Here is a 13,800-nt window from a genome sequence, read left to right on the forward strand (position 1 = left end):
CTCAATGAAGCCTAAAAAGGAATTGCTACATATTGTCTACACATCAATAACCAGAACTAAAGACAGGCTGCAGGTACTAATGAAGCATTTTTTTTAAGCTCTAATACATGCTATATATCAAGTCCCATAGATTTTGCCCTCAGAAGTGTTATTTGATGGACACGAGCAGACAAGCGAAGCCAAAAGATGTTCTGCTTACCTGATGTACTGGTTTGTGCCCCAAATGTGAAAGATGGCTTTGCCTGCTCACTTTCCTTCTCCGATGGTTTAACAAAACTAAAATTGAATATAGGTTTTGCTGTGCTCTCCTCTTTGGTATGCTCAGCCATCCCAGCTGAAAAGACAGGTTGTGTCTTTAACTCTTCATTGTCAGCTTTCTTTCCAAACGCTAATGGAGCAGCAGGAGTGACAGAGTCCTGTTTCTCTTCTGTCCTTCCCAAAACAAACTGTGAGGCAGGTGCAGATTCAACACTGCCAAAAGAGAATCCTCCCTTCGTCGGAAGGGTTTCATCCTTTTTCTCATCTGACTTCTTAAATGCAAAAGCAGTTGATGCTACCTCCTTTTTTGCCATAGTTCCAAAAGTGAAGCCACCAACCCCGGTTTTATTCTCATTGGTAGCTACGGAAGAAGTAGAACTTGTACCAAAACCAAAGCCTCTCAAAACTGGTTCCTCTTTCTTTTCCTGCTGTCCCAGGCTTGCTGTCCCAAACTGAAATGTTGAAGGAGGCTGACTGCTTGTAGATGGAACTCCAAAAGTAAAACTGTTACTTTTGCTTTCTTTTTTACTGTCTTCTGATTTAGAGTCTGGGGAAGAAACTCCAAATTTGAAGCCCCCCGAACCAGTAGGAAACTTAAATCCCCCAGTCACAGTGTTGGAGGATGCAGATTCAGATGCAATGCCAAACTTGAAGTTCCCTTGTTCTCCAAATTTAAAATTTCCTGTGCTACTTAGCGTATGAGAAGAGTCAGAGGAGGATGATGATGGGACACCGAATGTAAATGATGGCACTGCAGCATTTGTGGACACAGCAGCCACACCAAAGCCTGCAGAAATATGCAATAATGTCAAGTTTGCAATGCAAGATATAATACATGCAAGCTTTAGCTACATGGCTTGGAATATAGTCCTGAACTTCCCAAGGTCAAAACCGTTTAAAAAAAAACAAAGAAAAAAAAACAAAACCCCAAAACAAACAAAACTCCACTCTTCCACTCTACGTACACCTTCTCGCAACGGCAGTCTTCTGTCCATCACCTAGCTTTGGAAAGCGCAGTGCTAAGTTCTTTGAAAGATCATGCTTTTAGCCTAACTAAACTCCAAATGAACAACACATAAGGCTTGCACAGAACGACTATATCACTAATACATCCTTTTCTCTGAAAAGCATAATCTTTTTCTGGTGAAAAGGTGTGGAAACATAACCACATTACCTACCTGACTTAAGCGATATTCCTAGACAAAAAAAAATGCATCGTTTTGCTGTACGTCAAAGGAAAAATAACTGTACTTAAAAAAAAAAAACCACCAAAAAAAACCACCACCACACATACACGTGAAAAAAAAAAAAAAACAAAAAACAAACACTGAAAACCTAACGCAAAAATAAACTGCAGAATGCACACTTTTTTATTATTTATTTCATTACCTTTGAGCTCTGCTTTGGTGCCTGGCTTTGCACTTTCACAAGCTACACATTTTGTGGCTTCTGCTTTGTTTTGAACCAAGCAGACCTCACAATCCCAGCTTCCTTCAGGCTTTTTGAACTTGTCTAAATCCAGAAATCCTCCGGATCCGCCAGAAGCAGCAGAAAATGCAGGAACACTGCTACTAGTCACAGGCACTGAACTCCCTGAGAAATAAGCAAGACAGTTAATCATGGTGCTTACATGATAAAAGTGAACATGAGCTTTTAAAGAAACTCTTAAACACTCACTATATTACAAAGCAGACAAGAATAGCAGTAAAAAAAAAAAACATCAATCTACAAGTTCATTTCAGTCAGACTCAATCAGAGAATGTAAACAACAGAAACACTTAAGATTCTTTATTATAATCTATATGTTATTTTAAGCACAAATTGAACCAATGGCATTTAAACAGCAACCGCAGTTCATACAACAACACAGCCTGTTTCAGATGTAAATTAAAAGGTACTGTATTCAACCAAAACTACTGAAAGAACTTCTGGTGGCATGAGTAACCTGCAGCCAAAATTAGCAACCACTCAAGTTAATGATCACTGTCAAGTAATGCAAAGCTGAGAATTTACCAGAATGATTCATCACCAAACCCCAGAGCCAGATACGTTAAAAACCACACTGTGACAAAAAAAAACAACACCAAAACAAAACAGAGAAGAACTCAAAAGCTTCCAAACCTACAATTCTGTGCTCACTACACAAGCTACACTGGGCTCAACACCTGCAGAAACCTCCATGAAGAGGCCTGAAACACAACACTTGCCATCTGATTTTTCTCCCCTGTAAGGGATGTCACTTGATGCTGCACCCTAAGAAAAAACTTCAGCTCCGTAAGTGTGAGGAGCGAAGCGGACATGCAGAAGGTACAAAAGCATCACGTAATTGTCATGTTCACCTACAGTTTTAAAAAATTGAGGGTGGCATTTAAGAGAGAGGCAGCATATAATGTCCCATATAATGTCCCAAATTCAACACAGCAGAGACAGGAACTGGCCTTCTCTTCCACAGCACATTCAGAGATTTTTATCCTCTCATTTTACCTGCCTCACTCATCCCCTTGAGAGATGCAGAACTGTGCAATTTTCTGCACTATGATGGTCACAGCAAACCCTCACATCTCCAGTATCCCTCCTTGCAATGACTAGAGTCTCAGTCAAAAGTGCCTGCTGATCACTCTGAGGCTGCAAGTCCATGAGATAAAGCTCCCTCTGAAATACATTATCTTATCTGAAGAAATTCTACTCTTACTGTACAGGGTAATAACAAAAGTACAATCCAGTCCCTCAGAGATTCCCACCCCCACTCCCTGGATATATTTGTAAAGGTGTTTTTTAATATAATAGTGTATTAAATGATGTTAAGAAAGTTAACAGTAAAATATTATTTTGTGTGCTTTAAAAACAACAAACCACACTCAAAATCTTCTACAGTTAACATATAATGGAAAGCACCCAAGTGCTGTGCTGAAGAAGGCACTCACCTCCCTATGGTCAGGAAGGACCTAAACCTTCCAGAACAAGGTCACCCATGTTCTGAAGGCTACCACTGGCCCTCACAGGCATAGCTCAAAATAGGGTTTTGTTTTAGTGTAAGACAACTACTTAAAGACTACACTGTCTTGCAACCTGTCTTCATACCTGCCTGCTAAACTACACACAAATGCTGAGTGGAGACATTTTTAGCCATGTTCTTTAAACACTGTTTCAACTTGCTTTTGAAAGAGAGAAAGACCCAGCAATTTTTAACTTTATAGAGTCCACATTTTTCCCCAGTGAAAACTAATCAATAGGTTTTAAGTTAATGAAGGCATCCAGTTTAGTCATCGTTCCTCATTACTGAAAAGCAGGGTGTATTTGCTTCAGTTCAGCTCTGCACTAATACAGTTCACAATCAGTTCAATTCATGTGATGGGCTGGAATATGGGGTGGCGACCTCAAAAGTGCCTATAACCATTTCTGCAGACAGCCACTAATCCATCCTGCTGGCATACAGCCATGCTGCTGAAAATGTTTTTAATATGCAACATACTTTATTCTGTTACGAATGCACAGAGGCTGAAATTGGAACAACAGGAAAGAGAACCACGTACCTGGTTTCTCGGACTGACAAGCTACACATTTGCTGTCTTCTGCCTTATTTGATACAAGGCACACCACACAATCCCAAGAACCTTTTGGTTTCTTAAACTTGTCTCCAAAACCCAGAGTGACTGTTGTGTCAGTGCTGCTGGAGGAGGATGTCACTGTCACTGCGTTGTCTGTGACTGCTGGCAATGTCAGGGCAGGCATTACTCCTGTTCCAGGCTTTGGTGTCTCACATGCTATACATTTAGTAGCTTCAGGTTTGTTCTGGACCAGACAGGTATCACAATCCCACGTGTTTGGTGCTGTTTTAAATTTGTCTTCAAAGCCTAATGTCCCCACTGTAGAAACTACTGCCTTAGAGGCAACACATTGACTTGAGCTTATTGTCTGTTTCGTACTCTCAATCGTTGACACTTTAGCAGCTTCACATGTTACACATTTGTTATCCATGGTTTTGTTTTGCAGACATGGGTCATAGGTGTCAGACTGCCAAAATGAGGATGCTTGTTTAGAGGTGTCTTTACCCGCAGAAAAACTACTTATTGCAGGCCTTGTATAGACCATTGTGCTTGTAACAGACTGCGCAGATGTAGGGGAGTGTGTTTTCACAGAGGTAAAGCCTAGTGAAAAAACAAACGGGAAGAGATCCTATTGATAAAGCAGTACCCTCATTACATGTAAGCTACTTAAAATCTAAATGACAGAAGCTTAAACCAAGTGCCAATGGTTACTTTACATTCTGATTAAATACAAGAGGAAGTCCCTGGAAACCTTACGTAAAGGGATGAAATTTCATATGCTGCACTGGGATGCAACAGAACATTTATTTGAAGCTTGATTTAAATCTTCATTTCCAAGAAAGTTTTAAATACTAACTTTCACTGGTAGATACAAGTGTGAACAAACAGTATTGAAAGTTGAATGTCCATCATGGACTAGAAAGAAACCAATTTAAGACACCATGCCGAACTGAATCAAGTTTCTAAAGCTATTTCTGCCATAGTAGCTGACTCACATTTACTTCAGCAGCAATGCAGCAGTTGGAGCAGCAATCAGCATGGTATCTCCCCACAGATACTGAGAATTAATAAAAATTAAGACAACAGAACAACTATTGTCTATAATGTGTGCTCAAAATGCACTAGACATAGGCCAACTCCTTATTTAAAGTTGCCAATTTTAACAGAAAGTAAGAACCAGCCATATGGAAATAAAGAAAATGCTATGGCAATGCATCTTACATAGCAGCATGAATTATTGTAAAGCTAAAATGAAGATTTTTTTTAATGTATTTATTATGTTGTTGGTTTGGGTCTTTTTTTTAATATCAGAAAAGAATCTCTGAACAGTGGATTTAGAACCTGCTTCTCTTAAACTGCTAAAGAAAATGAATGTCACGTCATGCATAGGTCTTTCCTATGTGCACAGTGTATTTTCTCTCACTTAGCTCCTTCAATATAAAAAGGCACTGCCTTCTTAAGCATATAGATTTGCCGCTTCACAAAAAACATCTCGGTAAAACTCAAGGCTTATGGAAAAGATCAAATGCAATAAAACCCTTTTTCTTAAAACAAAAAACATCATCTATATATATACACACTTTATTAAGCAGTTGAAAACAACTGTAATTACTTAAAAGTAAAAATTAGAATAAGGTTTCTAAAGTGAAACAGACCACTTTATTTAAAAATTATATTTAAATCCATAGTTAATGTTATCATTTAAGGCCAAAAGATTTACAACTTTTAAAACATTTTTAGGAATGAAACTATCTTTACTATTGTTAATTTCCAGAGACGGTGAAGGTTGGAGAGGAATGTTTGTAAAGTATTTTACAAACATTTCCTTTCAAATTCCGTAATTTCTATTTATTTACAATGAAACACTGATTATTTGGCTAATTCATTTTATACTTCATTTACAATTGCATCCAAACATAAAAGACAAGTAATGCATCTGGTTTGAAGTTGCAGCTTTCCTCTCAGCAATAAAAGCTGCTTTGAATAGAAGGGGAGATCAACCTTAACAAATGCAGAGTTTAACATAATGATCTCCTATGTCTGTATTCATGGCTAATACTGCATTAACTGTGACAACTGGGGTTTTCGTTGTTGTGGTGGGGGTGGCTTTTTAAAAAAGTAATGCAGTTATATGCTAGCATATGTTTTACAGTATCTTTTTAAAAAGAGTTCATAATCTCACCAGGGCTTTTTAGAATGTCTAACACACTTCCTTCCTTTAAGAACTTTGCAGGTTTGGAGGGGCCATCGTATTCTTCTTTCTCCTTCTTATTGCTGGTGCTGTTTACAGTGGTGGTATCTTTAAAAACAGAACAAAATACACCACTCACAAGGAAATCCACTTAAAAATATATTCACATTTGCTAGAAACATGACTTTACAAGTTTCATGCCTCTTAACATGAATCTTAACTATTCTACCTTGTTAAAAAACAGTTTATAAGTACAATTTGGTTAAAGCAGATGTGTCACTGAAAACACACTTTGCCTGGAATTGTTAATATGCTCAAAAAGGACAGATTTGCTGTTTAATATACAAAGAAAAGAAAAATCAGCACTTTAGATCTCAAATGCTAAAATTTCAGATCCTTACCTAGAGTAAGGAAGGACGTCACTGGTGTATCACTGGATCCAGAACGCTCTGCTGATTTTGCAACAGGATCACTAAATGTAAACCCAATCTGCTATAAGAGAGAGAGATTTTTCAGACTCTGAAACTAAAGAAACTTTAATCTGAAATCCACTCTTCAAACCTTTGGTATACATGATGGATGAAAAATTGTAAGACAAACCTGTATATTTGTTTTCCCCATTATCAGGGCCAACTTTGCTTTCTTATTCTGCAATATTCTACTAAAGCATTTTGATAAAAAGATGAGCTTTACTTATTTTACTTACAGACAATGGAGGTAGCACTTCTGCCTCAGTAGATTTCACAATTGGAGATGAAAATCTGAACACAGGACTGCCAACATTACTTGTTGGTGGTACCTGTATTTTTGAAAGAATTAAGGTTTGTATCACCATGGTGAAATAATAGCAGCTACCTGAATTCACTAACAGGTGTCCTGCGGTGAAGTTGGGTAATCTGATGTTTGATACTTATTTCTAACCCACAGACCAGAGTTACAGTAAAATAAAGTCTTCCAATAGGCATATATACTAGAGTATCATGAAAACCAAATTCCAGAAACTAAGAGAAATCACTGAGATTTATTTGATATATATACATCTAAGTAGCATGGAAAAGCAGACCAGGTAGCTGAAGAACCTTAAACTAACTCAACTCAATTGTAGTCAGAGCTTCAGCAAATATCAAAACATGTTAAAGCAGGTACCTGCTTCAAACCATACAAGAAATATTTCAAGTACTCTGGAAAAGATCAATGTTTATTTTAGTGCAATAATATTCTATTATCGCACCCTAGGCTCATATTCCACACTAGGCTTATATGACCACTTATGCTACCTCCAATTTAATAACTTGGCATAAAATCACAACAAAATCTCCACAGCATTTGAAGCAGTTACACAATTATCTTAACTAGAAGTTTGCAAAGTATAATAAGATGGACAGAAGCCAAAACAAAAGCTTTATGCCCCACCATCGTAATACCTAATTTATTCAACAGAATATAAACTAATGTTGGTTAGTTTCATGAGCACCATGGAAGATGTTAACATACAACAAACCAGATGTATACCCATCCTAAAAATGTATTCACAATATACAACCAAAGAGTTACCTTCATTGCTCCTGTTGAAACAGTGTTTGGTGACAATGAGACAGTACTACTGGCAAGAAAATTAAAGCTGAACGAAGGCAGCGATGCAGTACTGATGGGTAAGGGTACTTTCGGTAGTACTGGTTCTTCCACCTCCTAGGTGTAAATTTTAATTATTGTAATTTTAACTTTCGTTTAGGAAGCTGTGAATTTTATTTTTCACTTTAACCTGAAAGTTACAACAGTTTTTTTCTCTTTTACAAGACCTACTGCCTTCCTACCCCATCCCACTCTTAATTTCCTCACAAAGTTAAATATAACAAACAGACCTACAGATTAAAACAAAGCAAGTTTTCAAAATGAATCCTAACCTCTATAGTCCAGTCTGCCACATCATTTTAATTTATGGCAGGTCTGTTTCCATGTGATACTACATTTACCACCTGTCCAGACAGAATACCGTAAGTTAGCTCAAAATTGTTACCCGTGCAGAACAGAGAGGAGCACAGATCAGATCTATTTTTGTTTCCTCTACTTTAGTTATTAAGCATCTAGAGAAACATCATCCTTTCCAATTATCCCCTCATCTCTTCAATTAAGAGTACACTCTCAAAACAACTGAGAAAGTGTTCCTCTTGCAAAATTAGGTAGGACAGCTGTCGAAGATTCTGCGGTCACTACTGCATTGAACTTGGAAAAAGGTAATGTTTAAAGTATGTGGGTTCCATAGAGTACCAAACCAAAGCACAAAACACCAAAAAAGAAAGCCTGATTAGCAACACAGGAGATTATACTCTGGTAAATCTAGTCTGTATGATATATCAGGATGCATATTCAAAACTCAGAAATCAGTGTACCTTAAAAACTTCTGGTCTTACCATTGCCTTTCAATGATTTTATTCCCAAGATCTGATTAGCTAGGTTTAAATGGAAGTAGCCAGTCTACTCATAACTTGCACAGTAGTATCACGATCTACTCAGAAGTGACTACGCAGAGATGTAAGTCGCTACTACAGAAATTTAATGTAACCGACAGCTTACATCTTTCACAGTTTTGAAGAGTCTATCACACTTCAATATTCAAACCATTTGTATCACAGAAATGTTCTCCAGTATTAACTATTTCTTCATTGTTTTCTTACTGATGTAAATTTTTTATATTCAAGATTCAACAGTAGGCAGCTTGCATTAAAAAAAAAAAAACAAGAAAAATGATCTTTGAGATAGCCAGGACAGTAGTTTTATTAAATGGACTTTTCCCATTAAATCAAGAAAAAAGCCCTCTCAATATGAGTTTGGTTGAGTGCAAAAAATTGTGTATTATCATCAGCAATCAGCAGACACAGAGAACTCTATCTTCTGCTTCAGACTCTTGGCCTGTATCTGTCTACATGACTCAAATATGAAATAACAAATCAAATAAACTTTTTTTACTTACTTGGCACTTGTTTCATACATCATTCCTTCATAAAAACTCTACAAATGTACCTCCACCAAAGTCTGTTCATTTAACAGTTAATGAGAAACTTTATAGTACAAAACATCTCCAAGAATATGACTAAAGATTTCAAAACTGTAAAACCAAAGTTGAGGCATTTAAACAGATAAATAAACTGGGAACTGCCCTGGAAACTCACCAAGAAAACCACAAAACTGAACTGGCATACTTAGCTAGTTAACTTCAGTAACCTCAGTGAGAGCAATTAACGTAACCATCCTTTACCTGTTGTTCTTGTCCAGGTTTTGATACATAGTGCACTCCTCTTTCCCTTCTCATCTTGCCACCACCACCCACTCCTCCTGAAGACAGACCGTTGGATGCAGGAGTACTGAATTTGGGGTAGGTCAAATTGCTGGCACAAAATAAGAATAGGTAGGTTGATGAAAGGGATAGAGAGGTAGCAAAAAGGAAAAATAAAAAAAACCAGCAACTTATGAACTAATAGTTTCAACCTATTACAGCCACTAATAGTCCTAGAACTGAAACCTTCCAATTGAAGTAAAAACACTGTTCCACAAGTTGCTCAGTCCTGGTAAGTCTCTCTTAAGTAAGAGCAGCTAAGAGAAGAACAGCTAAGTAACAGCAGCTATGAGAAGGACGTACATAAGAAACAGTCACAACACCCATAAAGGGATGATGACTAAGCCAGAAAACCTGAAATAGAAGAACTGATTTAGACTGTTATTTTCTAATGTCTTCTTTTAATAGTCCAGACAGTGGAAATTTTGACTGCCAGTTCTCCGAGTCTGTGATGAGCATGTAACTTTACAGGGATATGAAAGAATAACTAAAAATATAGTGGGGGGGGAGAGAGAAAGAGAGAGTATGCCTCTGTGTGTGTGTGGATGTGCACATAAAACGCAACAGCTCTTATGGAATAGAGAGGCTTAAACTTGTCTGGCAAGATAATACAGCAGAAGTTTCAGAAGCAGCTCTGGCTTTCCTGGGGACATCAACAGAAGCAGCAGAGGTGTCTGGGTGTGCCAACATTCCAGAAATCTTTTCAAACATGAATACAGATCCCTTTTGTAAGGCATATAAAGGCATTTCTCTGTTCATTACAAAAGCCTAGATCCAAACCAGAAAGATTTCCTAATAAAAAAGAAAAACCTCTCCAAAAAATCAAAGCAAACAAGCAAAAAAAAAAAAACAAACCAACAAACCAAAACCAAAACCCCAATCTGAAATCAGAAGTGAACTAACAAATAACAATAAAAAGCAGTATACCATCAAAATTAAGTATCCCTGGGAATAATTAACCATACCAAAGCTTATCCTGCAGCTAAGCAGCTAGCTATTACAAAAGTACATTTGATCACACTGTAAGACACCAGCTCAAGTTTCCAGAAGACTGAGGAACAGAATTGGTCCGAACTTGTTAGATACTTGCAGTCTGCTTAGCAGTATAACCACTGAGAGGAAGCCAGATCCTTAAGGCCATATGCTCATACTTTTGTCTAATCCAAACTGACAATCAATTCGACTGATTGGAAAAAAAAATCTTATGTCAAAATTGAGCTTTATTCAGACAACTATAGCCTATCTGTAACAGCCCACATTCCTCTCTTCTGTTAGCACCTGTCAGCTTCTAAGGGGCAAAGACAGTTTTCTGTCTTCAAGCAAGTAAGTCCAACCTACAATTCTGACTCGGGTTTAAAAAATAAAATAGCCCCTCGTAGGCTGAACAGAGATGTACTGAAGCACCGCAGATTACCTGCATAAAGGTGGAAGGCCCACATCTATTTGAAGGAAGACATCTGGTTCTTTTTTTGCATCTACTTCTTGAGAGCCCTTGCAGCCTTGTCCATGATTATGTCTCTATACACAATGGAATGCTTGTTTAATCTGGTATCAGGGGGACCCTGGCCAGCTGCCTCTCATCAGTGTTGTGCTCCTGCTCCACAACATGACACCGAATGGAGACTGGCTGTATAAAACTTTTTTTTAAAGGGACCACCTACTCTATGGACAGAAGTGGAACATACAACTTGTGAACCAAATAAACAGCTGTATCTGTTTTCTGGATTTCCCTTCTACATGGAGAAGAAAGGATTCTACCAAAAAAAAATTAGAACAGTTTGAAAAACCACAATTAAAATGTAACATCTGTTTGCACTTGAGCCAAACACTTAGAGCCGCCCCTGAAAAGGTGGTTGCTGTGAAGTCAAACTATTAGGTGCCAAAACAAAGGATTGGTTTGTTGTGGGTTTTTTCGTCAGCCAGTGAATGCCCAGGGCAACATAAGAATTGCTTGGAAGATGAACACAGAGACAACAAAACGCAGTTCTCTGCCACTGTTCTTTGAAATGGATGAAGCCTCCAAAACAACGTATCCTTTGAATGCAAAGTGTCTTAATTCGAGCGCTACCCGAAAGACTAGTTGCCCAGAAGGGAGAATCATCAATATTATCTGGAGGTGAAGTCATTCTACCTAAACCAAGCAAGCAGTGTAATGCAAGACTATCTCCTTAAGAAGAGATACAATTATTAACTCTCCTGAAATTCTGTGTTTTACAGACAAACTGACATTTAGCCTCAGATAATTCTAAAGGGCTCCTGTTTTTCATGCAAACTCACAGAGCAAATGAGTGACTTTGCCATGAAAGGAGCATTAACAAATTATCTTCCTCCAAGTTTCTGCTTTAAAAAAAAAACCTACAAATTAAATATACACCTGAAATGTAAGCCACTTCACCTTATAAAGAATCTTTCAGGAAGAATAATTCTTTTAGGGCAAAGTTTTCTGACTCCAAGTAATTAAATAATTAGCTGAAATGAATAGGTGCCCTCCCTCCAGTGAACATCAAGATGCACAAATGGTTAAATTGTCTCATAATACAACCTTTTCACTGTATTTTCCATTCCCTTTACTGAGAACTGTTACTGCCCTTCCAAAAGAAGGCAGGCACACAGACTATAGTGACAAAAGAGAGAGCTTTCAAGTGTTTTCAATTAACAGATTTGACATACCTTTCAGATGACTTTACTCCCTGTTCTGTAGGAAAACTCTTCTCTCTCATGCCCTGGAAGTTAAGTTTGATTTATTTCAATATTTATGTAAATGTATTTATAAAACACATACAAAGCAAAGACAACCAACCAGACATGGTTTGTGTTGTTTACAGCACTAAATTTACATCACCTACTTAAGCTTCTTCTCTAACCATTATGACAATCTGCTTTGATCTCTCGCCTACAAAGTCCATAATCTTAAACCTGGTTATTACAATCATACTGATACTGGAAACACGGTTGTTTTTTTTTATGAAAGAGATGCCAATCTTGTTTTAAGGAAAGTTTACCAGGGACTCCATCTACACCAAAGTGATCAGAATGGGTAACTCGGAAATCTTATTCAGAGCCTGTATAGACAGAGTTCATACGCAACATCAGCATGTTCCATCAGTGACAGCTTTGTGTACAGGAGCATACAAAAAGGAATGTTGTTTCTGCATTTAAACATTTTTTCACTGAGAACAGCCTGACCCCACAGCGCATCATCACATTCTGTAGTTAACCACCAGCCATTTACTGTTCCAAAAATACATTTAAATCCATAAAACCTCACAGCATCTCATTCGAAATGGTTCTCCCCCTGCCTTAATGCTTACCTCATGCTATTGGTACTCTTTGCCAAGAAAGAGCACCTTAATAGAGACATTCCAAAGTTATAAAAAGCAGGCAGATAAGGACCAGAAAATTACTTACTTTGTGCTTTGTATCTACCCTCTGGTGAATTTTGCTGGAATCAGTAGCTGGAGTCAGAGATGGTTTAAAGTACTGGGTCCGACCCCCTGACAGAGAGATTGCCTTTGGTGTCACAAGTTTCTGGACAGGTGGAAGCTGCGATTCCATCTTTGAAAGGGAAGCAACAATCAATTTATCCTTGCACCCATGCAAAGTGCCACAGCATTTACTGTAGCAGAAAGCTACAGAACTTTAAAACTCCAGTAAGTCTCAGCACCCAGTGAAAATTATTTAGAAGTGTTGAAAGCATTTAGGTTGCAGACAGAAATCACCAGGAAACCTGTTATGAAATCCAAAAAGCAACAGGAGTAGCCAAACTCTGACTGAATCCTATTTTAAAATTTGGCAGTTATCTTTATAGACAAAATAAGTCATGTTCATATAATCAAAATAACTCATGTTACTATAATATGCTTCCATTTTTCCTCTCCTCTGTTCACACTGTAATGTTTCTAATTGACTTAATCCATTCATTTAACATTCAAAGTGTTATGCAACTAATGGTTGCATTTTTCCTCCTTTGAAGTAACAATTAAAAAAAAAAAACAGTTGTAAAGTAATTTTAAAATACTCTCATTTACTAAAATATGTTCCAATGTTTCAGATTTGCATTAGATGCATTTAAAAGTACTGGTTTGACTTTGCTTGTCAAAGCAATTTTCAGACAAGTGCTAATTTTTAATAGAAAGCACTGTACATTCTGCAAAACTGACTTAACTGAATTGCAAAACAAAAAGCTACAAGGTTTACCAATGGCTTCATCTCCAGTCTTAGGGATCAGACGAGTGAGACTTCAGATGCATACTATTATTTAAATTAACATCAAAAGAAAACTGTGTTTAAAATGCCGCTTTAATTTCACAGTATCTCCCAACTCTTGGTAATTAAATTCATGTTGTACTACCTATAAAGTGGTTAAAAGTACTTCTTTCTAAAATTCATTAACTCATTTTGAAACCATGAGTAAAATGTAGTTCATGTGAGTTCACAAACCCATTTTGAGTGAAGACTGCTCCACTGCT

General features: G+C 37.4%; 1 protein-coding gene across 5 annotated transcripts in view; it reads right to left on the reverse strand.

Moving 5' to 3' along the window:
* The window catches only part of NUP153 (nucleoporin 153), a 44,206-nt gene that overhangs the window by 7,110 nt on the left and 23,296 nt on the right, over window positions 1-13,800 (reverse strand). For 3 of the 5 annotated variants that reach the window (XM_057424360.1, XM_057424358.1, XM_057424361.1), the window contains exons 9-17: window positions 12,740-12,886; window positions 12,002-12,054; window positions 9,254-9,383; window positions 6,704-6,796; window positions 6,399-6,489; window positions 5,989-6,105; window positions 3,792-4,406; window positions 1,648-1,851; window positions 200-1,045 (exon numbers count right to left, since the gene is read on the reverse strand). In XM_057424360.1, coding sequence (XP_057280343.1) covers window positions 200-1,045; window positions 1,648-1,851; window positions 3,792-4,406; window positions 5,989-6,105; window positions 6,399-6,489; window positions 6,704-6,796; window positions 9,254-9,383; window positions 12,002-12,054; window positions 12,740-12,886 — 2,296 coding nt within the window. Of the gene's footprint in view, window positions 1-199; window positions 1,046-1,647; window positions 1,852-3,791; window positions 4,407-5,988; window positions 6,106-6,398; window positions 6,490-6,703; window positions 6,797-7,551; window positions 7,687-9,253; window positions 9,384-12,001; window positions 12,055-12,739; window positions 12,887-13,800 lie in introns of all 5 variants that reach the window. The other 2 variants (XM_057424362.1, XM_057424359.1) reach the window with 2 other exon arrangements.

This window comes from Pezoporus wallicus, unplaced genomic scaffold, assembly GCF_028554395.1.
Source record: "Pezoporus wallicus isolate ANWC-B61680 ecotype Strahan unplaced genomic scaffold, APGP_CSIRO_Pwel_v1 contig_5485, whole genome shotgun sequence".
Classification (NCBI taxonomy): domain Eukaryota; kingdom Metazoa; phylum Chordata; class Aves; order Psittaciformes; family Psittacidae; genus Pezoporus; species Pezoporus wallicus.